Source organism: Tamandua tetradactyla, chromosome 5 (assembly GCF_023851605.1).
Source record: "Tamandua tetradactyla isolate mTamTet1 chromosome 5, mTamTet1.pri, whole genome shotgun sequence".
NCBI classification, from domain to species: domain Eukaryota; kingdom Metazoa; phylum Chordata; class Mammalia; order Pilosa; family Myrmecophagidae; genus Tamandua; species Tamandua tetradactyla.
In genome coordinates, this window is record NC_135331.1 from 21,255,904 (window position 1) to 21,281,424 (window position 25,521).

The window sequence follows — 25,521 nt, forward strand, 5'->3', positions numbered from 1 at the left end:
TCGTGAAAAAGTGCCCAGCTACCGTTTATTGAATATCTGCTATGTCCAGGGGACAACCATTAGACCTACGGTTCTCAAATTGTGCAGTGAAGTGGCTCAGGGCCACAGACCATTTTAGAGGATTTTTCATGGAAACACAGCGGCATCTGTTGGACGCTTTGCAAACTGCTAGCTCAAGGTGGAACACGATTTCGTGGTTCGCTGAAGATGCACTCCTTCCAACGATGTCATAGCGGTGTGAAGCTGGGCTTCTGGCAATTGCTGTGATTAAAAAGCAAGCATTGAGTGGTGCAATGGTGGCTCAGTGGCAGAGTTCTCGCCTGCCAAGCCAAAGATCCAGGTTCGATCCCCAGAGCATGCCCATGTCAAAAGAAAAAAAAAAAGCAAGTATCCTTTATGGACAAATGAGTAAAAAATAATATTAAGGAGAAAAAAAATGAATAAATAATGGGGGAGATAAAGGGTGAAAATTGGATAGATTAAAATACTGTGGGTTAATGAGAGGGAGGGGTAAGGGGTATGGGTTGTATGAGTTCTTTTTCTTCTTTCTATTTCTTTTTCTGGAGTGATGCAAGCATTCTAAAAATGATCATGGTGAAGAATACACAGCCATGTGATGATGTGGTGAGGCAATGATTGTATAATATGATTGGACTGCATGTGTATGGATATTTCTCAATAAAAAATATATTTTTAAAAAGAGCAAGTATCTTGCAAAAATCATTGTGGAACAGGAAATGAGGGTGTAGTGTCCAATCTGATTCCAAGGTTCGAAAATCTTCGCAGAGCCCCGAAGACAGATGTATCTTGTTGGTATGTTCTATTTTTGTTTGTTTGTTTTCCTGTTGGTAGGTTCTTAAGGTTATTTAAGAATGAATTAAAAATATTTTCTTTCAATGTATATGCCTTCTTTATTGTTTTCTCAAGTGACCACTAAATTGTTAGGGCATATATATTTATTGTTTTGACCTAACCGCTTACTAAACATGACTGTTGGTTTTTTAGTGGGGGGAAGAGGGCTAGAGATGTCGCGGAAATGTTGAGACACTAAGGGTGTCTTGAACCAAGAAAGTCTGGGATCCTTTCATTATACTCTTTATAGAAACTGTCTTAACAGCAACTCTACGAGATCCATATCTTTATTTTGTGGGAGAGGGAAGCCACCCAGCTGGGCAAGGTTGCTGGTGGGTATGCACAGTGAAATTTAAGCCAGGCCCTGCAAATTCTCAGGAAGGCAAACCGCCTCCCCCCACACTGAGTTAATTCCACTTTGCCCAGTGAGGGTGGGGAGGGCGGGCTTAGGTGACTGACAGGCCTTTTTATCCATCAGAGTGACTCTTCCCCCACCCCCCCACCCCCACCAGGGGAGGCCCCAGGAGGCTCTCCCCTCCCCCCACCCCGCCATCCCTTCTCCAACCAAGTTTACTTTCAGTCGCAGTCACCAGTCCAGCTGCCTGGCCTCCAGTACAACATGAGTTCAAAAGTTGTGCCAAACATCCAGCACCCCCCCTCCTCCCTTGCTCCTTCTCGGGTCCCTGTTCTAGGTGAAAAGTCACCGACTGCCAGCAGCAAGTTCCCTCCCTGCCGAGGGGAATAAGCCAGGACCGGGAAGCCAGGAAGGGACACTGATGGAGTGTGGCTTAGGATCCAGGACAGAATTCCTGGACTTGAGAATTCAAGCAGGAGGCTGCCCAGTCCCTGAGCAGCTTGCCACCAGTCGCACAGCTGGTGTCAACCTCTGTGGCCAGCCTGGGTTTAAAACCTGGCGGGGGGGGGGGGGCGGTTTCGGAGCAAGCCGTTTCCCTTCTCTGAGCGGGTTTCCTCCCCTGCAGCATGGGGATAATTACAGCTTCATAGAGTTGTTCTGAGAATCACATGCGTGGCTAAAGCTTAGCACAGAGCTAAGTAGACATCGTCAGTGCATAATGAACCTTACCCACTCAGTCATTCATTCAGTACATTTATTGAGCACCTACTATGCACTATTCCAGACGCTGGGGATACAGCAGTGAATTAGACAGACAAAAGCCCTGCTCTCACGGGGCTCACAGGCTGGCAGAGAGGGGTCCATAAATAATCAACATCATATGTGAGTCAATCAGACAGCGGGCCCGTCCAACAGAAATATAATGCAAGTCACATTTATGCCATTTTAAATGCTCCAGTAGCACCGTTAAAAAAGTTAAGAGAAACAGGTGAAAATACGTATTTTTTTTAATTTAAAAAGTTTTTAGGTTAAACCTTTTAAATGTTTTCTTATTTTTAAATTTAATTTTAAAAAACCTAACATAATATATCTCAAATGGCATCATCTTAAGGGCCGTAAGCCACAGTGCACGTCCTCATTAGCTACACCCAGTGTGAAGTATCTTGGACAATGATGAGAACTGTGCAAAAATGAAGAAGTAAAGCGAGTAAGGGGCTGGAGCGCAGGCTCTGTGGGGGTGGGGTGGGGTGGCGAACAGACAGAGAAGGTGGATTTGCTCTGACTTGGGGGCAGAGCTTCGGATTTTACCCATCGTTGGCCAGGCCCCTTTCCTCTGCTGGCCTGGCCCACATGGCAGGTGCCCAGGCTGATGGCTCCTTCTCTTCCTTCTTGGCCAAACCTGACCCTGACTCTGCAAACTCCCGCAAGATACTCAAGGGCTCTCTGGAAATGCCCCAGCTTGGGGAGGGGGGGTGGGGATGGCCCCTCAGCACCACCCAGCCTCCTCGGGGAAAGAGTGTGCCTCCCTCCCGGGAGACGTCGAATGCTGTGAAAGCTGTGGCTAAACAAGGGAAGGGGTGCGTGGCGGGGAGGCTCTCACCCAGGGCTGGGCTCAGGGAGAGCCGAGGGAGGCAGGCCGTGGAAGTGCAGGGCTGGACCCTGGCCTAATTTAATTTCTTGACATTTGTTCATCATGGACTTTTCTGCATTCAGGTAAAAAATATGTTTTATTGATGTATCTATCATTCATGCCCCGTAAAATTCATCCTTCGGAAGTGTATAGTTCAGTGGTTTTAGAGGATTGAAGGTTGCACAACCATCACCACAATCAATCTGAGAACATTCCCATCATCCTAAAAGAAAGCCCGTTAACAGCTGCTCCATCTAAGCCCCTTCTCCCCATCCTCCCCCCAAAGCTCCCTGGCAGTCACTATTCTACTTTCCATCTTTTTAGATTTGCCTCTTCTGGACATTTCATATAAAATGAAATCATAAACAGTGTGGCCTTCAGGGACTGGCTTCCTCCACTTAGCGTAATGTTTCTAGGTTCGTCCATACTGTAGCACGGACCGGTACTTTATTCGTTTTATAATTTCCCCATTCATCAGGTAATGGACATCTGAGTTGCTTCCTCCTATTAGGAATAATTCTGCTCTGAATTTTATATACAAGTTCTTGTGTGGACAAGTTCTTCATTCTCTTGGACTTTGCATTCCTTTTAAGTTTTTAAGACATTGCATCACAGTATTAATGTGGGGTACTGAATTTTTTGGTGCCCCCTTAAATTTTGTGCCTCTGTCTCCTTACAGAGTCCCGGCCCTGCAAGCCTCTTCCCTCGGAGGCTGTGTGACTTTGGGCAAATCGCTTCACGTCTCGGAGCCTCAGTTTCCTTCTCTCTAAAACGGGGGTAATCCCTACAGCTTCCCACAGTGTCAGGTAGAAACAATGAAGCAATCGGGCACCCCTCAGACCCAGCAGCCTTCCTCAAACACAGTAGACTGAAGTCAACACGTTTTCCCTATGGGGAGGTCTGGTTGTTGAGCCTGGGGGTGGTGGTGGGGGGAAGGGTGATCCCCCAAAATGAATGCGACTTACCCTGCCCTTGAGGGGAGCTGGCTCAGCTGCCCAGAACGCCTTTGCTGCTTTTTTCCCCCAAAAGGGGACGCGTGTTTATTATTATTATTTTTGCTCTCCTGCCTCAGTCTGACCCCCTGCAAGGTCCTAGGAGTGGGACCCAGCGCTGCTCACCCCAAGGCCTCCCTGGCTGCCAGTGCCCACGCATCCGGGGCGCCCTGGGGCCCTCCACCCTCTCCTCCCCCACCCCGCACTCCCGGGCTAGGCCGGGGCTCCCCGTCCGCCATGAGGCCTGCACTCCGCGCGCCGCAGGGCTGAAGTCCAAAGTTCAGGCCCTTCGCTAAGCACACGGATAAATATGAACCTTGGAGAATTTCCCCAGCTCCAATGTAAACAGAGCGGGCAGGGGCCCTGATTCACCGGCCGCCGGGGCCAGGGTTGGGGGTTGGGGGTGCCCACGGGGCTTGGCTCGCGGGCTTCTGGGGGTGCAGGGCGCCCGGTCTGCGCCCACCGGCCGGCGGGCGGGCGGCCGGCCCACACGTGACAGCGGAGCCATGGTGTCCACGCTGAGCCCGCTGCAGACCGAGCTCCTGGCCGCTCTGCTCGAGTCGGGCCTGAGCAAAGAGGCGCTGATCCAGGCGCTGGGGGAGCCGGGGCCCTACCTGCTGGCCGGAGGAGACGGCCCCCTGGACAAGGCGGAGGCCGGCAGCGGTGGCCGCGGGGAGCTGGCCGAGCTCCCCAATGGGCTGGGGGAGACGAGGGGCTCCGAGGACGAGACGGACGACGACGGGGAAGACTTCACGCCGCCCATCCTCAAGGAGCTGGAGAACCTCAGCCCCGAGGAGGCGGCCCACCAGAAGGCCGTGGTGGAGACCCTTCTGCAGTAAGGACCCCTCCCCTGCCCCCAGGTCCCAAGACGGAGCCCAGAGGGGCCCAGCCCCAGCTCTTGAGCAGCTGCTCTTCAGAGTTCCAGGTCCCTATGAGCTGCGGCCCTGAGCCTAGGTGTCAGGAAGGGGGACGGGGCCCACAGGGGCTCAGAGGGGTCCTTGCCTGGGGGAAGGAGACCCAGTCCCCGGGCAGCCCCTCTGCAGAGTCCTGTGCCTCCTTGAACCTGAGCCTTCAGCCCAGCACCTGGGAGGTGGAGACATGCTCCAGGGGAGCTCGGAAAAGGCGGAAATATCAGCAGAGCCCACAACCCCAATGCCTAGAGAGCCACAGGGTGGTAGAAATTTCTAGCCAGCATGGCCATTTCAATCCCCCAAACTCTAACTTCCCCGCCAAGGCCTCCAGGTATAGACTCAGGGCCCAAGAAGCGTGGCAGGGGAGAAGGGCTGAGGCTGGGGTTTGAGGGGCTTCCCTGGCCACCCTGGGACTCAAGACTTTCAGGCAGGGGAAGCCCAGGTCTGTCTTACCTGGGGAAGATGGAAACTTGGGTCAGGAGCTGCTCCCTTTCCTGCTCAGCCACAGGCCCCCCCACCCTGCCAGCAGGCGCCATTAGCAGCCTCCCGGTCCCGTACCCCTGTCCGCTGGCTGACTCCCCATCTCCTGGAGAACTGGGTGGGTCCTGTGCTCAATGCCTCCCCTCTCCTCAGCAGAGCTGACCTGGTTACTAATTACCCACGGGCTTTGTTATTTCTCTTTTGTTTTATAAATTTATAAATGGCAAAAGGCTCTGATAAGGCCTGTGATCATTAACTTGTAGGGACGGTGGCCTGCAGAAGCCTGAGCAAACCAAACCCCCACCTCCCAGAGGGGGTGGGGACGGGGGAGCGTGGGGTGGGGAGGCTCCATGACCTCCACCCTAACCCCCACCAGCATGCTGAGGGGTACGACCCCCCAGGTACTGTGCTGAGGCCTCCCATTCATAATCAACGTTGAGATCCCCCCCCCACCCAAGGAACTGTTATCCATTAGTATTAACCATCTAATAGTTGGTTATCTATTGATAATGCTGCGTCACAGATGGGTAAACTGAGGCTCAGCGAGTTGCTTGATTAAGGACGCCCAGGTGGGACTCCAAACCCCATACTCTCCGGTGCCCCGGATCTCTCTGACTAGGGGCCTGCGGTGCCTTGGGGGGGTCTGAGGGCCGGTCCCAAAGACTCTCTGCAAGGAAGCGTTTCTTTTCTGTCCAAGGTCCTGATCCTGGCTTGGGGTGGGGGAGGGCTGGTGGATCCTGGCCTTCCCGGTGACCTCACGTAAACCTCTGGGTCTGCCAGGACTCCCGAGGGCCCGGGAAGGGGACAGGAGAGCGGTCGGGGGGCCCCCGACTTGGCAGGAAGACGAGGGCAAAGGGCGCTCGCGCGGCAGGGAGGAGCACAGGCACAGGCCAGGCCAGGGCGAGGACAACCTGGGCAGGGTGGGGCTGGCCCAGACCCGCCGAGGGCCCCGGATGGGCGCGGGGGCAGGGGGTGCCAGGGGCCTTTCTTACCTGGCTAGGTGGGGCCTCTTGATCAGCAGCCCCTTTGGTGAGATGCCGGGGTGGGGGGGGAGGCTTGATCCACAGCTCTTGAGGAAGGAACAGAGGTCAAAGTGCTCCCTGGGGGCCAGTGGGGACCCGGGGCATTCCAGGAAGCCGAGGGAGACAGGGGAGGCGGGGAGGCCGAGAGAGGGCCCCGGGGAGACAGACAGAGAGGCCTGCAGAGGTAGCGCAGAGCCCAGGCCAAGGAGGGTGGAGGGACCCCAGGCCCGCTGGGGAGAGACTGCGGCACCCCAAGCTGAGAGGAGGCTAGAGTGCTTCCCCCGCCCACCCCGACTGGGTTTTCTTTAATGCTAACAGCAGGCTATTTACTTTCCATTTAAATTTGAGATGTTGCTATAAATTATCAACCAGCTCCTTGTTCCTGTGGAGTTTATAACTAACTACCTGGGTTACTTATTGTTCAGGTAACAAAAGGCAGCTGAAAACGCCCTGAGGGAAAAAAAGTGGGCCCTCTGGCCTCAGGGCAGGGGAAGAAGCCAGAGAGAAAGGTGGGGAACCTCGATGGACGCCGGGGTGTTGGGTGAGGTTGAAGCTGGACAAAGATGGTGCGGCGCAGGACTTTGAGTGGAAGCTGATTCTCTGGAGGGGACAAATGTCTGGGAGAAGGCAGGGGTGGGTGCCGGGTCCCAGAACTCCTTTGGGGTGCCCTGTGCCTAAGGTCACAGCAAGACCCTGAGTGCTTCCCTTAGTCTCCACTCTTAGTTCACTGCATGACCTTGAGCATGTCTCTTTCCCGCCTTCTGCCTCAGTTTCCCCACCTGGACAACAAATGAAATCCAAACTCCGTGCCTTGGTCCCCGCGCCAGCCTCCCTGGCCTCTTCCCTGACCTCTCTCTCCCTTAGTCATTTTGCTCCAGTCACATTGACATTGCTGTCCCTTGACATACCAAGCCGATGCCTGCCTCAGGGCCTTGGCACGTGCTGTCCCTCCTGCGTGGAGCCTACTTTCTGGATCTTACCATGGCAGATTCATTCTCCTTTCAGCTCAAATGTCCCCTCCTCAGAGAGGTGCCCCTTGACCATCCCATCCAAAGGTGGGCCCTACCCCTGTGACTCTCTCTCCTATTACCCTCATTTACTTTCCCCTGTCACAGATCACAGCCATGATTACCTTATGTGTCTGTTCTCTGTCTCCTGCTGTGATCGCAGAAGCTCTTCAAGCAGAAGGCCTGTGTTGCCTTGTTCACCACTCAGATGCCCTCTGCCCAGCCCAGTGGCTGACAAACAGCATGCTTGAGTGGGGGACAATGACTCTGAGACTCTATGGACATCTGCTGCCCCGTCGGCCAGGGTCCAGCCTGCATCCACCTCATACCCCAACCTTGAAGCTCTTGGATCCTCCCCATTGGGCATTGCCAAGTCTCATAGTAGGGCCTGAGCCCCAGGAACCCAGCGGCCAAGGTGGGACAAAGGATCTGATACCCCTGATTAAACTGGCTGGGCCTGGGTTCGGATCCCAGCTCTGTCCCTTTTGGCTTGGGCTGGTGATTTCATCCTTCTGAACCTCAGTTTACTCTGCAAGGCAGAAATGACAATAACACTTACTCACAGGATTCAAAAGCCTGATGTTCGTAGGGTACCTGCATCCTAAGTGCACTCAAAGGCAGCTCTTGTTAACGGAATGCATTTTTACAGATGAGCAAATTAAGGCTCAGAGAGGCAAAGTGACTTGCCCAAGGTAATCCTTACAAAGTGGTAATGCCGGGGGCTCGGACCCAGGTACTTCCACCCCATGCTCTTCCCGGGGCCCTTGAGGTTCCATGCCTCTCCTTGGTAACTTCACCTCCTTTTCCTCCCTCCCCGGTCGCTCCTCCTGTTTCACTTCGTCTCGTTCATTGCATCACAGACTCGCTTCCACGCAGAGCTTTAGAGCTCATGAAGGACTTGCAAATGCATTAACTCGTTGAATCCTCCCGCGAACCCTCTGAAATAGGAAATAATATTAGCCGCACAACACCGAGGAGGAAACTGAGGCACAGGACGTTAGGCAACTTTCTCAAGGCCACATGGAGAGTGAAGGGCAGAGCTGGATTCAAACCCAGGTCTACAGGAGCCCCTTGGGGTGAGGGGTCCTAACAGGCTGGTCTCCCAGTTCCATGAGCTTAGATGCACCGGAACCCCAGAGACCCGAGGGGAAAAGGCCCAAAGCCGTGGATGTGTGATTGACCCCAAAAGGGGAAGGAGGCGAGATATAGGGGGTGGGCAGACCTTCTCCTCTCCTTGGCCCTCTTCCCTCAGCTTGGAGCTGGAGTCCCTGGATTATGTGGTTGATGATGATGGTGACAGCAATATCGTCCTGCCTATTGAGCACTTCCGGTGGGCCAGGCCCTACCTTACATGCTTCATTCCTATTTGGAACTTATTTAATTCTCCCAACAGCACTGTGAGGTAGGCATGGATTTATCTCACACTCCAGAAGGGCTGTGGGTCATGCGAGATCTCACACAGGTGATAACTGGCAGTGGTGGGATTTGAACCCAGGTTGCTTTGACTCCCCAAACCCTTGGAGTTAAAGCAGGAGATGCCTGGAGCATCTCCACTTAGCTGTGGGTGGGGAAGAGTTGGGGAAGCTGTCCGGATAAACGTCAGGTCCTTAGAGAGTGAGTGGGAGAGCACGGATGAGGGGAAAGAAAAGGGGAGGGAGAAAGACACAGAAGGGACACAGAGATGGTCAGAAACAGAAAGGCAGAGAAGAGAGCAAGAAACCCAGAAAAATAGCAAGAGAGAGAGTGCACAAGAAGAACAGAGAGACAAAGAAAGACACACATATCGTTTGATTCAGTGGGTTCTAGAAAAAAACTGACTTCTCCCAGGAAGGGGGAAGACAGCAGGTCCTCGTGGCCCTGTTTTCTGACTGGCATTTTAAATCACATATTTTTTGTTGTGAGTTTGCAATCTAATTCTACAGGAATTACTTTAAAAATTGAAAGTTCACATTAGCTTTCTTGAACGTTTTTGGTTCTCGTTTTCAAATGCCTGTTGTCTGTCTATAAGTGCTGCACGCTCACTTGTGAAAGGTGGCTGGCTTTTGCTTGATGCTCAAGTTCAGCTTAAGTGTGACCTGGGGGGAGTGGGGTGGAATCTGAGGGGGGGTGGCGAGTGTAACGGAAGCCAGACAGACAAAGAGAAAGGAAGGAGAAAAGAGAATCAGACACACAGACATGCAGAGAGGCACCGGGAATCAGAGGGCCAGCAGCGGATGGTAATTCTTTAACTGAGCCCAGGAGGTGACCCTGGCGAAGGGGAGCTTGCCCCAGTTCTCTCCAAGATGAGGGAATGCAGGGAGGGGGGGAGGGGGGCAGTGCAGGAGGGTGACGGCTGGAGTTGGGGGAGGGGGGAGGCCGGCAGGCAGCTCGGCCCCAGAGATCAGATAATCGTGTTTGCCATGAAGCACAGGGCTGGACTTTGTGCTGCCTTCACCTCCCAGCTCTGCCTGGCACCTGTGGGTGGGGAGAGAGGGAGAAGAGGGTCCTAGGGATGCCTGAGAGCTGGGAGAGAGAGGGGCCGGGGAAGGGGTTTGGGGGCTCGACAGAGTGTGAAATATGTGTGAGACCCTTGGGTGAGTGACTTGACCTTTCTCAACCTGTTTTACTCATCTCTGAAATGGGCATAATAGGAGTACCCACTTCCTTGGCTTAGCATAAGATTTCAATTACCTGCCCTTAGCACAGCACCTAGCTTATACAGCACCTGGCTTATACACTCAAGAAACATTAACTCTCACGGCAGTCCTTTTTACACTTTTGGGCTTTGCTGTAACTACTGCTAGACCAATTTAAATTGATCTGTCCCCGCCTTCCCTTTCCTCTCTGCCTGCCTGGGATCTGCTGATTAAAAAAAAAGGAGGAAGTCAGAAGGCCAAAGCTTTTGGAGGGCAGCTCTGTGCCTTGACATCTGAGAAGGACCTTGCCAAGGGGTCAAGGCAAGGATTGATTCTTTGAGGAAGAGATGAGCTGTGAGAGAGGGCAGTTTGAGGGTGAGCTTCAGAGCCCCGGGGGGGGGGGGGTGTATTTGCTTTTTGTTGTTACGATTCAATTTTAAATATGAAACTACCGCTATTTTATATAATACAGTATATATGATATATAATATTAGACCATTACATAATTTTAAATGTACAGAAGAGAAACAGAAAATTCTGTCTCTCCTCCCCAGCCCACAGCACCGTTTTCTCCTCTGGAGGCAACCAGTGTTGCTTGTGTATTTCATGCACATTCAAGGTAATACGTATGGATAGATAATGTATACCCACTTTTTATTTTACCCAGACAGCAGCCCAGCAGACATACCAGACGTACTGGACTGTCTTACGGCTGTTCCATCTGGTTGCACTCAGAGCTTCCTCAGTGATTCTCTTTTTTTTTTGTTTTTTGCTTTTAATTTTTATTAGAGGAGTTGTAGGTTTACAAAGTATCATGGATATGTACAGAGTTCCCATATACCACCCCATTATTAACACCTTTCATGTGTGGAGCATTTGTTACAATTCACGGGGGAACATTTCTATAATTTGTGGTTGCAGTAAATGGATGCTCCATAATTTAGTCCATCAGTGGCCTTTGGCTGGCCATTTGGATTGTTTCCAGTCTTTTGCTAGGGCGTGTAACATGGCAATGAATTGCCTTCTACATGTGCCGTTTGTCACATGCGCAAATATCAGAAAGCACAAATCCCGGAAACAGAACTGCTGAGTCAAGGGGGTGAGAGCACAAGCTTTGGAGTCACACAGACCTGGGTTCAAATCCCAGGTCTGCCTCATTTGGCTTTGTTGTATGGTGCTGCATTGGCCCACACACATTTGTAATACATGCTCAGGAGGGAGACAGAGATAGAAAGGGGTATTGAGACAGGAGAGGAAGAGAAAAATGAGAATTTTTATAGTGTGGGTCATTCTGACCCCTGCCAGTCCCACACAGAGCCCGACCCACTGCAGGAGAGGACACAGAGAGGGACACGGATTGTAGGGGGGCTTGGGTCCCTTGAGTCTCTCTAACGAGAGAATCTCAGCCCACAGGGTGGGATTTTGGTATTCAAATATATACTTTTTTTTTGTACAAGGCCTCTGAATGCCAGCTCATAACACTTCACCTGGGTCGTAGTTAAGAACCACCTGCTCCGATGCTGGGGGAAAACTGGCGGTGCCACCATCTAGGGTTTAGTGTAGAAATTTTGAGTGTACTATAGTGTAGGAAATGAGGCATTTGACCCTGTGTAAGTTTTGCCTGACAAGCTGACATACACAGTTCTTTCAGGTATGTCAGAATTTCGCTGGACCAGCTAAGAGACCTTGGACAAGTGACACAAACACTCTGGGCCTCAGGAGCCTGACTACAGAATGAGAGAATCTATGCTTCTCTCATTATTTCAAATCCAGTGTTTTCCTTTTTCCAGTAGGTCTCCCTCATCCAACCTCACATCCACCCACTCATCCACCCATCCACCCATCCGTCCACCCATCCATCCATCCACCCAACCACCCATCCACCCATCCACCCACCATCCATCCATCCATCCACCCACCCATCCATCCACCCACCCACCCTCCTATCCATCCATCCATCCATCCATCCATCCATCCATCCATCCATCCACCCATCCATCCATCCATCCACCCATCCACCCATCCACCCATCCACCCATCCACCCACCATCCATCCATCCATCCACCCACCCATCCATCCACCCACCCACCCTCCTATCCATCCATCCATCCATCCATCCATCCATCCATCCATCCATCCACCCATCCATCCATCCATCCACCCATCCACCCATCCACCCATCCATCCATCCATCCACCCATCCACCCATCCACCCATCCACCCACCATCCATCCATCCATCCACCCACCCATCCATCCACCCACCCACCCTCCTATCCATCCATCCATCCATCCATCCATCCATCCATCCATCCATCCACCCATCCATCCATCCATCCACCCATCCACCCATCCACCCATCCATCCATCCATCCACCCATCCACCCATCCACCCATCCACCCACCATCCATCCATCCATCCACCCACCCATCCATCCACCCACCCACCCTCCTATCCATCCATCCATCCATCCATCCATCCATCCATCCATCCATCCACCCATCCATCCATCCATCCACCCATCCACCCATCCACCCATCCACCCACCATCCATCCATCCATCCACCCACCCATCCATCCACCCACCCACCCTCCTATCCATCCATCCACTCATCCATCCACCCATCCATCCATCCACCCATCCATCCACCCACCCACCCTCCTATCCATCCATCCATCCATCTATTCATCCACCCACCTACCCACCCATCCATCCATCAATCCACCCACCCATTCATCCATCTATCCGTCCACCCATCCATCCATCCACATATCCATCCATCTACCTACTCATCCATCCATCCATTCATCCACGCTATGTCAGGCCTATTTTTGGTACCAAGAACCAGGCAGTTCTGTTCCTGCTCTCAAAGGGTTTACAGTCTCTCACAGTGCCTGATTCACAGCCACAAATAACAATTTCACGTGGAATGAGGGTAAGCACTTTAAAGGAGGCCCACCTGGCTTGCATAAACTTCCTGTGGGAGTTTCTTCATATCTACATGTGTCCATTTGTCTGTGTGTCCATGTTTCTAAGCCTTTGTCTCTTCCCACATCTGTGTGTCCATGGCCTGTGTTGCCGTGTCTGCCATGTGCCTATGTGTGTCCCCACATGCACCTGTCCCCTGTCCCTGTATCCTGGCATTAAGTGCCCATAATCCCCTGTCCCTAATCAGGGTGCAGGTCCCTGGGTTCCATGCCTGCTTTCACTCACAATCCCCATCCCCTCCTAGCACCCAGGGCTCCCATCCCGCTCTGCAGGGTCCCCTCCCCACACCCCACTGAGCAGGTCCTATCCTTGCCCTCCTCCCAGGGAGGACCCGTGGCGAGTGGCGAAGATGGTCAAGTCCTACCTGCAGCAGCACAACATCCCGCAGCGGGAGGTGGTCGACACCACCGGCCTCAACCAGTCCCACCTGTCCCAGCACCTCAACAAGGGCACCCCCATGAAGACGCAGAAGCGAGCTGCCCTGTACACCTGGTACGTCCGCAAGCAGCGAGAGGTGGCCCAGCGTAAGTAATGACCGCGGCCCGTGTCTGCCCTGGCAGGGCTCTGGAACTCTCTGCAGCTTGCGGGTGGGGGTGGGGGCTGGAAGCTTCCCCATCCCCATTACACAGACAGACACACTGAGAGGAGATCCGTGGGCTCCAACCAGCCTTTATCATCTATTCTGCTCAAGGCACTCTGGGGGAGAGAGTAGGGTTGCTGGGCATCCAAAAATGGATGAACTGGGTCCCTGCCTTCTGAGAGCTCACTATTGAGTGGGGAAGCAGGAGTAAAAGTCGTTGTGATACAGTGAAACATGTATTATATCACGTGATTACAAAATAACAATAATAGTTGGTGATTGTCCAGGATTCACTGTGCCAGACCCAGTGAAGAGGTTTACATACAATATTTCAAAACGCGGAGCGGCCTGCAGTACGAGAGCAATCTGTTATTCCCCAGGGAGGCAGGAAGGTTCACACTGAAAGCATGACCTTTATACTAGATCTTAAAGGGTGAGTCAAATTTTGACCCACAGAGATGCAGGGAAGAGTGTTCCAGGTAGAAGGAACAGCACGAGTAAAAACTCAGAGGCAAGGGACATGCTCAGGAAATTCTCTGCTGCAAACCCTGGAAGTCTAGGCATAGTAATATTCAGGGAATGACTGATTTTCCTTATCTGGTCCCTCCACCAAAATCTGAGTGCATGTTCACACTTTGGGGCTTCCATCTGTCTATATGTAATTATTTAACGTTTCTTTTATTCATTATCCAGGTTTTTTTTTTAAAAAGACAATATACACTCGTCAAAAACATTAGAATAAAAATTAAGGTTTACAATAAAATTAGGTGTCCTCCCCTTAAGGCAGCCACTGGTATAGCCAGTCCCGTTTTATTTGAGACAAATTTTATGCATCTATACTTTTTTTTTTTCTGTTCTTTTTCTAGTTAATGGGAGCATACTACACCACTGTCTGGTACCTTGCTTTTCTCTAAGCAATAAACCTTGTACACCTTTTCATATCAGCACCAAGAGATCTATTTTTTCTTTTAATGGCTGCTGGCAATTCACTATTATTTTGTTTTTTGGAGATGCCATTATTTAACTGATCCTCTCTACTGAGCTACATTTACGGTTTTTCTGATTTTTTGTTATTACAACCTACTGCTGCCAAACACCTTCTTATTTTTACATGCTTGTGCTCCCATGTGCATGTGCCTGTAGGATAAATTCCTACAAGTGGGATGCTAGGTTATAGACTTAGAAATCTTTGATATAAATTGCCTTAGATCCTTACAAAGAGGAGGTACCAACTCAGACTTGCACCAATAGTGAAAAATCATTTTGAAAAAAAATGTATACAATAGACATCCCTTACCCTTATTCCAGGCCTCGTCTTCACCCCAATTTGGGGGGTGTTCATTGTGCTGAAATGCACACTTGGAAAAACAGTACAAGATAGTACATTTTTTGTACTGTTCTAATTAATATGAGAAGAAATCATAAGGATTTCTTTCAATATCTGTTAGAAGACAGTCTGGCTTTGAGGGGATCTGAGTGTCTTCTCCCCAAACCATTACTGGAATGAATTTTACAATATTAAATGAAATGCATATGCACTACTGAGAGAACTGTTAGAAGTATAATCAAGGATTTCAGCTTAGAGAATTTAAGATGAAGAGCATTCAAGATATGACTGAAATAAATATCTGACTTCTGTTAGCAAGAGACAGAACTCTGACTCAAACTGACTTAAATAAAAAAGGGAATTTATCGGCTCGCAGACATAACTGAGGCCATGGCAGCTTCAGGCATGGCTAGATCCAGGGGCTCAAATAATGTCATCAGAACAACATCTCTGGGCTCTCCTTTTTTCTATATTGGATTAATATTCTCAAGTAGGCTCTCTTCATGCAGGCAAAGATGGACCCTAGAAGCTCTGCCATCCCACCAGCTTAGCAGCTTCAGAGGGGACAGTACCTCTTTTCAGCTAGTTGCAGCCGAATGACTCTTTTATTGCTTAAAATAATGCAAACTTTCAAATGAAGTCTAGTATAAAAAATGTCCAAATCCTAAGTGTTCAGCTCTGAGAATTTTCACAAAGTGAATGTAACATTGTTAACTACCAACCAGATAAAGAATAAAACACTCCTAGCTTCCCACAAGCCATTCTTCCCCTAGCAAGAGTCATCATTATCCTGAATTCTATCGCCACAGGCTAATGATGGCTGTTTCTGAAGTTTACATCAATTGAATTATACAATACAGTGGCTTCTTTCACTTAACATTATGTTCTGTGATTCATCCATGGAGTTTCATGTTGTCATAGATTGGCCATTCTCATTGCTGTGTATGAATATTCCATTGTGTGAATACAGAGGATTTATTCTTTCTTCTTTCATGAAGATTTGGATGGCTTCTGATTTTTTGCTCTTGTGAACAGTACTTCTATGAACATTACAGTACTTGTCTTTTGCTAAATGTGTATATGCGCATAAGCTGGGTGTGGAGTTGCTGAGCCTTTAGTAGATATTAACCAAATACTTATCAATTTACACTCCCATTAGCAATGTTTGAGCATTCCAGGGGCTCTACATCTTTGCCAACACTTGCTAATGTCAGTCTTTATCATTTCAGCAGTGGTGGCTACATGGTGGTTTTCACTGCAGTTTTAACTGTCATTGCCCTGATGATTTTACTTATGTTGAGTAACTTTTCATAGCTTATTGGACTTTCAGAAGCTCCTATTCAAGGAGCTTAGACATTTTCCTGTTGGATTGCCTGTATTGCTTTCTTATTGATCTATAGGAGTTTTAAGAGATATATCCTGGCTACAGGTCCTTTTTCAAATATAGGTATGGCAAAACCATTCTGTGGTTTGTCTTGTAATTTCTAAATGATGTCTTTCGCTGAAAGAAGTTCTTACTTTTTTTTCTTTAAGTTTAGTGATTTTGTATCCTGTCTAAGAAATCTTTGTCTTACCCAAGGTCATGAGCATGTTCTCCTATATTTGTTTCTAATAGTTTTATTTCAATGTTCACGTCTAGAGCTGCAATCCATCTGGAACTGACGTTTGTGTCTGGTGTGAGGTAGAGTCAGGGTTCATTTCCTTCTTTACAAGTTGGTTTGGCCTTTATTATTCTTTTCAGCTTACAGATGGAGATACTGGTGCCCAGGGTTTGTTTTGTTCTACTGTGTAATTAATTGACTGCCCAGCACCACTTCTTGAGAGAAAATTCTATTTTGGTGGGATTCAGCCGGGTTCCCAGTCAACCAAGCATGGCGCAAGGGGTTGTGGTGTTCTTACTGGCCGGGATGAAGTCACTGCACATCACCCAGATGGGATGGAAAAGGATTGAGGGGGTCCCCCAAGGAGGATCAGGATATTTCCCGAATTGTATTGAAATGATACTCTGCAGGCAAAAGCAGGTACCTGCCCTAGGTGAACTTTCAAAGAATCAATAGACATTTGACTGAATGACTGGAGATCTACCAGAGAAGGAGCAAGTGTAATAAGTGGGCCTGAGTTATCCGTGCCAGCCTATGGTGGCCAGGTGTAAGGCTCGGAGTTGGACTGCACTAGTTCAAATCCTGGCACTGCCACTTGGCAGGTGTGGGACTTTGGACAAGTTGTTCAGCTTTCCCATGACTCTGTTTCCCCAACTATAAAAAGGTGATAAAAATAGTTTCTACCATATAGGGCTATCCTGAAACGTGTAGAAGTGCTTGGCATTATAGAAAACATAAGCATAAGCTGTTACAATGCATTTCCCCACCAGATGCTCTCTGAACCTCTCCCTTCTCTCCCTGCCCCCTATCAAATCCACAGTGGGGTAAGAATATCGCTTTACAAATTTCTCAGTCTTTTCAAATAAACTTTTTTTTTTTTTTGGCAGCAGCCTCTTTTTTTTTCAATTTTTTATTAATTAAAAAAAATCCAAGAAACACAAACATTCCCAACACATACATTCAGCAATTCACAATATCATCACATAGTTGCATATTCATCATCATGATCATTTCCCAGAACATTAGCATCAATTCAGAAAAAGAGATAAAAAGACAACAGAAAAATATAACAAACAGAAAAAAAAAATTTACAGGCCATACCCCTTACTGATCCCTTTCATTGATCACTAGCCTTTCAAACTGAATCTATTTTAACATTTGTTCCCCCTATTATTTATTTTTATTCCATATGTTCCTCTCATCTGTTGACAAGGTAGATAAAAGGAGCATCAGACACAAGGTTTTCACAATCACACAGTCACATTGTGAAAGCTATATCATTATACAATCATCATCAAGAAACATGGCTACTGGAACACAGCTCTGCATTTTCAGGCAGTTCCCTCCAGCCTCGCCATTACATCTTGGATAACAAGGTGGTATCTACTTAATGCATGAGAATAACCTCCAGGATAACCTCTCGACTCTGTTTGGAATCTCTCAGCCATTGACACTTTGTCTCATTTCACTCTTCCCCCTTTTGGTGGAGAAGGTTTTCTCAATCCCTTGATGCTGGGTCTCAGCTCATTCTAGAGTTTTCCTCAATCCCTTGATGCTGAATCTCAGCTCATTCTGGGATTTCTGTCCCATGCTGCCAGGAAGATCCACACCCCTGGTAGTCATGTCCCATGTAGACAGGGGGAGGGTGGTGTGTCTGCTTGCTGTGTTGGCTGGAGAGAGAGGCCACATCTGAGCAACAAAAGAGGTTCTCTTGGGGGTGACTCTTAGGCTTAATTTTAAGTAGGCTTGACCTATCCCCTGTGGGGTTAAGTTTCATACGAACAAATCCCAAGACTGGGGACTCAGCCTATAGCTTTGGTTGTCCACATTGCTTGTGAGAATATCAAGAATTCAACTTGGGGAAGTTGAGTTTTCCCCCGTTCTCACCATTCCCCGAAGGGGACTTTGCAAATACTTTTCCATTCACTGATCAAATCACTCTGGGATTCATCAGGGCATCACCTGGACAAACTACAAAACCTCATGTCCTATACAAAGTTCCATGTACTTAAGGTGTTCAGTCAACTATCTACATAAGTTATATTAGGAGATGCACTAGTCAAAGTATAGATTTGTACCAAACAACATTTTTTGCCTTAGTCTCACACATTAGTTGAAATTTTAAAATATTAAGTGCCATCTATTTTCAGCACACTGCAGTAATGATATTCTTTTGTTTTTCCTCATGCAAAAACATTTTTAAATTTGTACATTTAGTCACTATCATTATACACTCTAGGCATTCCTAGATTACACCATCTCAATCTTTATCATCTATCTTTCTTTGTGATTTCATTTATGCCCCAGCCCTCCTCCCTCTATCATTCTCATATGCAGCTTCATTCAGTGTTTTAACATAATTGTATTACAGTTAGGTAGTATTGTGCTGTCCATTTCTGAGTTTTTATATTCAGTCCTGTTGCACAATCTGTATCCCTTCAGCTCCAATTACCCAATATCCTACCCTATTTCTATCTCCTGATGGTCTCTGTTACCAAGGAGATATTCCAAGTTTATTCACTAATGTCAGTTCATATCAGTGAGACCATACAGCATTTGCCCTTTTGCTTCTGGCTAATCACACTCAGCATAATGTCCTTAAGGCCCATTCATGTTGTTACATGCTTCATAACTTTATTCTGTCTTACAGCTGCATAATATTCCATCTTATGTAAATGTCACAGTTTGTTTAGTTGACTGTTGATGGACATTTTGGCTGTTTCCATCTCTTGGTAATTGTTAATAATGCTGCTATAAACATTGGTGTGTAAATGTCCATTTGTGTCCTTGGCCTCGTGTCCTTTGAGTAGAGACAGCATATAGATGGGTCCTGTTTTTTAATCCATTCTGCTGGACTATGTCTTTTGATTGGAGAGTTTAATCCATTAACATTCGGTGTTATTACTGCATGGGTAGTACTTTCTTCTACTATTTTGCCTTCTGGATTTTATATGTTATATCTAATTTTCCTTCTTTTTACCTTTACTCATAGTCTTCCTTTCTACACTCTTCTCCACACCTCTCTCTTCTGTCTTCATATCTGTCTCTAGTATTCCCTTTAATATTTCTTGTAGAGCTGGTCTCTTGGTCACAAATTCTCTCAGTGATTTTTTGTCTGAAAATGTTTTAATTTCTCCCTCATTTTTGAAGGACAATTTTGCTGGATATCGAACTCTTGGTTGGCAGTTTTTCTCTTTTAATAATTTAAATATATTATCCCACTGTCTCCTTGCCTCCATGGTTTCTGCTGAGAGATCTGCGCATAGTCTTATTGGGCTTCCCTAGTATGTGATGGATTGTTTTTCTCTTGCTGCTTTCAAGATCCTCTCTTTCTCTTTGACCTCTGACATTCTGATTATTAAATGTCTTGGAGTATGTCTATTTGGATTTATTCTCTTTGGGGTACGCTGCACTTCTTGGATCTGTAATTTTAAGTCTTTCATAAGAGTTGGGAAATTTTCAGTGATAATTTCCTCCATTAGTTTTTCTCCTCCTTTTCCCTTCTCTTCTCCTTCTGGGACACCCACAACACGCATATTCATGAGCTTCATATTGTCTTTCAATTCCCTGAGTCCCTGCTCATATTTTTCCATTTTTTTCCCTATAGTTTCTGTTTCTTGTCGGATTTCAGATGTTCCGTTCTCCAGTTCAGAAATCCTATGTTCTGTCTCTAGAAATCTACCATTGTAGGTTTCCAGTGTTTTTTTCATCTCTTCTAGTGTGTCTTTCATTCCCATAAGTTCTGTGATTTGTTCTTTCCCTGCCTTCTTTATATCCTCCCTCAATTCATTGATTTGGTTTTTGATGAGGTTTTCCATATCTGTTCGTACATTCTGAATTAGTTGTTTCAGCTCCTGTATCTCATTTGAACTATTGATTTGTTCCTTTGACTGGGCCATATCTTCAATTTTCCTGGTGTGATTTGTTATTTTTTGCTGGCGTCTAGACATTTAATTACCTTAATTAGTTTATTCTGGAGATTGCTTTCACTTCTTTTATCTAGGGTTTTCTTGCTGGATGAATTTGTTGTCTATCTGTTCTTTGACATTCCATTCAGCTTTATCTGGACCTTTAGGTTAAGTTTTGTTTAACAGAGGAGAATTTTTCAGTTCTTGTTTTCTTGTTTCTTGCCCTGCTTGTGTGATGCCTTTCCCACATACACACACTTAGGAGGGTCTACTTAGATATTATACACCCCAGCCAGATTTTCCCAGACCAAACTGGCCTCCTATCAGGAGGAAAGAGTCACCTGCATCGGTTTTCCCTGACGGTGAGACCCAGCAGGTTGAAAGACTTTCCTGCGAAGTCTCTGGACTCTGTTTTTCTTATCCTGCCCAGTATGTGGTGCTTGTCTGATTGCAGGTCCCACCAGCATAAGATGATGCAGTACCTTTAACTTTGGCAGACTCTCCCTGCTGCGGGCATGGTGGAGACAGAGGAGAGGTTGTAGGCTAGTTTTAATGACTTCAAATTACCAAGCCTTGGGGTCTGAATTCCTTGAGGGAGGGATTCCACCTGAGTTGGGCTTCACCCCTCCCTTGGGGAAGGCACAGGCTCCAGACAAGCCCCCAAAAGAGCTCACTTCTGCCTATGTCTGGGGCAGTTGCAGCCTGAAAAGTCCTGCCACTGTATCCAGAGGTAGTCAAGCCTTTGTAGATACACAGCCACAAAAACCTCTGTTTCCTTCTCTTTTTTTTCCCCCTTTTTTTGTCAGCCCTGCCCCCTTGGCAGCGGGGCAAAAATGAGCAACCTCCACTTTGCTCAGGTTCACCTAAGCTGGGGGCCTATTTTTAGTAGTCAGAATTTGTTAATTAGTTCCACAATTGGCGTTTGATTGTGCCCAGTCCCTGCTGTTGGTAAAGTCCTTTCCTTTCCCCTCTGGGAAGCGGCCTGTGGGGGAGGGGCGCTGGCCACCGCACCTTTGGGAACTCACGGTTCTGGGGGGTGCTCACAGCTGGCCCAGCTGGTCCAAACTGGGGTACGCTGTGTGTCTGATCACTGACGTGGCCCCAGAGCTGTTCTGTACTGTTTCTGGTTATTTAGTAGTTGTTCTGGAGGACAAACTAAAACGCACACGTTGTTAAGCCGTCATCTTGACCTGGAAGTCCTCAAATAAACTTTTAATTTTAGAATAGATTTAGACTTATGGGACTATTGGGAAGGTAATATAAAAATAATACAACTTCTCATCTACTCTACACCCCGCTTCCTCTATTAGAAACATTAGTATACCATATCTGTCCCAAGTAATAATCCTATATTGATGAAGTCCATACGTTGTTCAGATTTCCTCAGTCTCTCTCTAAGATCTTTTTACCATTCCAGGATCCTGTCCACCTGTAGATGCATTACATTCCATCATCAAGCCTTCCCAGGCTCCTCTCGGGTGTGACAATTTCTCAGACTTTCCTTGTTTTTCATGGCCTTGACAGGGTAATTTTTTTTAAGCTGTACTAATTTATTTTTTTAGGCCATCATCATCTCTTGTACCCCAGATCTTGGTCCCCTCCCCTCCCAGTCTGTGGCCATGCAGGGGGTGTGGCTAGAAAGGCAAGATGGCAGCCTGTGGGTGAGGGTGGCTGCTCAAGAAACTTGGAATCTGGGCCAAGTGGGCTTTAGTGGCTGGCAAGGGTCTAATCTTGTCTCCCCCAGGAGCACTGCTTGGCAGTCAGATGGTGAGGACACTACCACTGCTGTACCTCTCACTTATTCTTCCTTCTTCCACTGTCATAAAAATATCCCGACACTTGCCCATCCTATTCCCTGGGTGTCCTGCTCAGGGATAGTCTGATACACTAGTTACCAGTGCAGTGGGTCCAGCTGATGAGCCCTGCCTGGGGCTCTTTGCTCCTGGCCTTTTAAAGCCTGACTTACTTCAAAGTTTGGAAAGTTGAAAATAGCTGTGAATCTACTCAGGAGACACGATTCAAGTTTCTGCTCTCCTGTGTGGCCCTGGAAAAATATTTAACCTTCTTGAGCCTCAGCTTCCTCATTGGTAAGATGAGGACAGCAAATGTGCCAAAGCTGGGATCTTGTACTGAGAAGACTTGTGAGATTAAATTTTGGTTGAGTAGAGAAGCAGGCAAGGAGTGATTAGTGATGTCTGCCCTGAACACAGGTTAGGGAGTAACGGCACATGTGCTGTTTGTCGTCACTGAATGAGATGCTTTTCTCAGTCCTAGCTGTAAGCAACTCTGGTTCAACTTTCTGGGGATGAGAACGACTCCAGGGTGTGGTGGTCTGGAGAGGTGACAGGGGAAGGTGGGAGCGGCCAGGACTCTGCTCATGGCTTTCTGTGCCTACAGAGTTCACCCACGCAGGGCAGGGTGGTCTGATTGAAGAGCCCACAGGTGATGAGCTGCCAACCAAGAAGGGGCGGAGGAACAGATTCAAGTGGGGTCCGGCATCCCAGCAGATCCTGTTCCAGGCCTATGAGAGGCAGAAGAACCCCAGCAAGGAGGAGCGAGAGGCGTTGGTAGAGGAGTGCAACAGGTAGAATGGCTGGTGGGTTAGTGGCACACATTTGATCCGGGCTGGGGCAAGGCTGGGGAAGTGAAGGGCGGCTCTGGGTCCCAAGGGAGGCCCCCTAGTCCCTGAGGGTTCCTTCTATTGGCTTGGCCTGGCCCAGAGAGTTGCAGGTACGCAATTACTGCTCAGAGTTTTGGAGCCAGCTCTATTCCTAGCACCCATTCCCCAACCCACCCAAGCCACTCCTTGGGTGGCTGCTCATATCATTTCATCCCCACTACAACCCTGTGGCTATCTTGTTCACTTTTTGAATGAAGAGACTGAGCTCAGAGAGGCAAAGTCACTTTCTCAAGGTCACACAGCAGAACTGGGATTGGAATCCAGATCTGCCAGCCTCAAACACTCAGGTAGAGCCTGACTTTTCAGAATCCTCCCTGACCCCGCCAGAGGAGGGTTCTTCTGAGCCTGGCCTAGGAGGCTCACGGGTGCCATTTCTGCAGGGCGGAATGCATCCAGAGGGGGGTGTCACCATCACAGGCACAGGGGCTGGGCTCCAACCTGGTCACGGAGGTGCGTGTCTACAACTGGTTTGCTAACCGGCGCAAAGAAGAAGCCTTCCGGCACAAGCTGGCCATGGACACGTACAGTGGGCCCCCACCAGGGCCAGGCCCAGGGTCTGCACTACCGGCCCACAGTTCCCCTGGCCTGCCCCCACCCGCCCTCTCCCCCAGTAAGGTCCATGGTGAGTGCTATAAGGGCCGACAGATTGGGGTGGGGTAAAGGGGATGTGGGGGTAGGTTGGGGAGGTGGGAAGGTCTGCCCCCGCGGCAGTAGCCATCCAAATCTCTTAGCATTTCTTCTACTTCTCTCCATCCACTCCACACTACACCACTCAGCCCCATCCATCAACTTCACCGAACTCCACTCCATCCACATCATTCCAGTCCATCCATTCCCTCCACTGCACTCCATTCACTTCTACCTTACTTGATTTGGGTTACTTCAATTCATTCATTTCAGATAAAATCAATTTCAATGCATTTCAGTTGAACTCAGTTCACTTCAAATCAATATAACCCAATTTGGTTCATTTAAATTTGGTAGTTTAAATCAATCCAATTACCGTTCAATTGGTTCAGTTTAACTAAATGTAATTCAATTAAATTCTGTTAATTAAAATTGCATAGCCCTCGCTCTGCTCAAGTCATCCAATTTGGCTCGATTCAACTCAACTGAATTCAATCTGCCTCTATTCATTTCAGGTTCAAATCAACTAGATCCAGCTCAATTAGACTAATTTCAGTTCATTCTCATTCAGTGCAGTTCATCGCAGTTTGATTTCATTGGCTTCAGTTTAGTTCAGTTCTTTTGTTGAACACCTACTGCCCGTTGGGTATACCACTGGGGAGGGGCGGGGCATGGAGCTAATAAAGTGCAGTGCTTGCCTTCAAAGAGATGGAAGCAGCCAGCACAGGCCCTGGCACAAAGTGGCTGGTCAGAGTTTGCTGGCTGCATGAAGAAGGATGGGGCAAGTAGCCTAAGCAAATTGTGGTGGTTTGGAGAGATGAGGGCCACGGAGGTGGGAGACAGAAGAGAAGTGGGGTTCTGAGGCTGGACAATGAACCTCATTCCAGGTGTGCGCTACGGACAGCCTGCAACGAGTGAGGGGGCAGAGGTGCCCTCAAGCAGTGGTGGCCCCTTGGTGACAGTGTCTGCACCCCTGCACCAAGTGTCCCCCACGGGCCTGGAGCCCAGCCACAGCCTGCTGAGTACTGAAGCCAAGCTGGTGAGTTTCCCCTGTCTGGGGCAAACCCCACCCCAGCCCCAACCTCCCTTGGCAGGCAGGTCCTGGAGGGATTCCCGGGGAGGCAAGTGTGGGAGCCCACTCTGATTTGGCCTGGCATCCCCTCGAAGGTTTCAGCAACTGGGGGCCCCCTGCCCCCTGTCAGCACCCTGACAGCACTGCACAGCCTGGAGCAGACATCCCCAGGCCTCAACCAGCAGCCCCAGAACCTCATCATGGCCTCACTTCCCGGGGTCATGGCCATCGGGCCTGGTGAGCCCGCCTCCCTGGGCCCCACCTTCACCAACACGGGGGCCTCCACCCTGGTCATTGGTAAGCTGGTGGGGACGGACTGGGCACTGGGTGGGGGTGGGGCTCATGGGGTTCAGAGAAGTGGTAGAGCCACTGGGCCTTATTCATTCATTCATTCTTACATGTGTGGACTGAGTGCGTCCTCTGTGCCAGGCACTGAACTACCTCAGTGGTAGGGTAGGGAACAAAAATTAAATGAAACAGACCTAAACCTCAGCCCTGGGAAAGAGATGGCCCATGTCGGGAGGTAGATAATAAACATAATGCTAATCAATATAGTACCTTCAAAAGCAAGTCTATGGGAAAAACAGAGCAGCATAAGGAGGATTAAAGTATTTTATCTTTGCTTTTTTTTTTAAAGCCCAGAAAGCCTTTATTTGTGGGAACTATTATTCAGAACCTCAATATTTAAGACAGGTTGCGGCTGACAGAGGGAAGCAGGGAGCTCCGCCTATGGAACCCCAAGGCTCCAGGGAACCCAGTTTGACAACGTCTGAACTAGTCAATGCCAGTCTCTCCCCTCACCCCACCTCCCAATCCCTGCCACTCTCCCGCCACCCACTTCAGGAGCTAGAGGTTCAGAGACAGAGAGGGAC

The 25,521-nt window shown here is 48.6% G+C and overlaps 1 protein-coding gene and 1 long non-coding RNA gene across 3 annotated transcripts in view; one reads left to right on the forward strand and one right to left on the reverse strand.

Annotated features, from left to right (window-relative positions):
• Window positions 1-6,567, reverse strand: LOC143683748 (uncharacterized). The gene is made up of 2 exons (XR_013175630.1): window positions 6,213-6,567; window positions 1-261 (listed from the first exon to the last, which is right to left on the reverse strand). It is a non-coding gene; the product is annotated as an uncharacterized LOC143683748 (long non-coding RNA).
• HNF1A (HNF1 homeobox A) overlaps window positions 4,336-25,521 on the forward strand; it is a 25,130-nt gene continuing 3,944 nt past the window's right edge. For both annotated transcript variants that reach the window (XM_077160047.1, XM_077160048.1), the window contains exons 1-6: window positions 4,336-4,664; window positions 13,179-13,378; window positions 22,668-22,854; window positions 23,331-23,572; window positions 24,465-24,616; window positions 24,745-24,946. In XM_077160047.1, coding sequence (XP_077016162.1) covers window positions 4,336-4,664; window positions 13,179-13,378; window positions 22,668-22,854; window positions 23,331-23,572; window positions 24,465-24,616; window positions 24,745-24,946 — 1,312 coding nt within the window. The remainder of the gene's footprint in view (window positions 4,665-13,178; window positions 13,379-22,667; window positions 22,855-23,330; window positions 23,573-24,464; window positions 24,617-24,744; window positions 24,947-25,521) is intronic.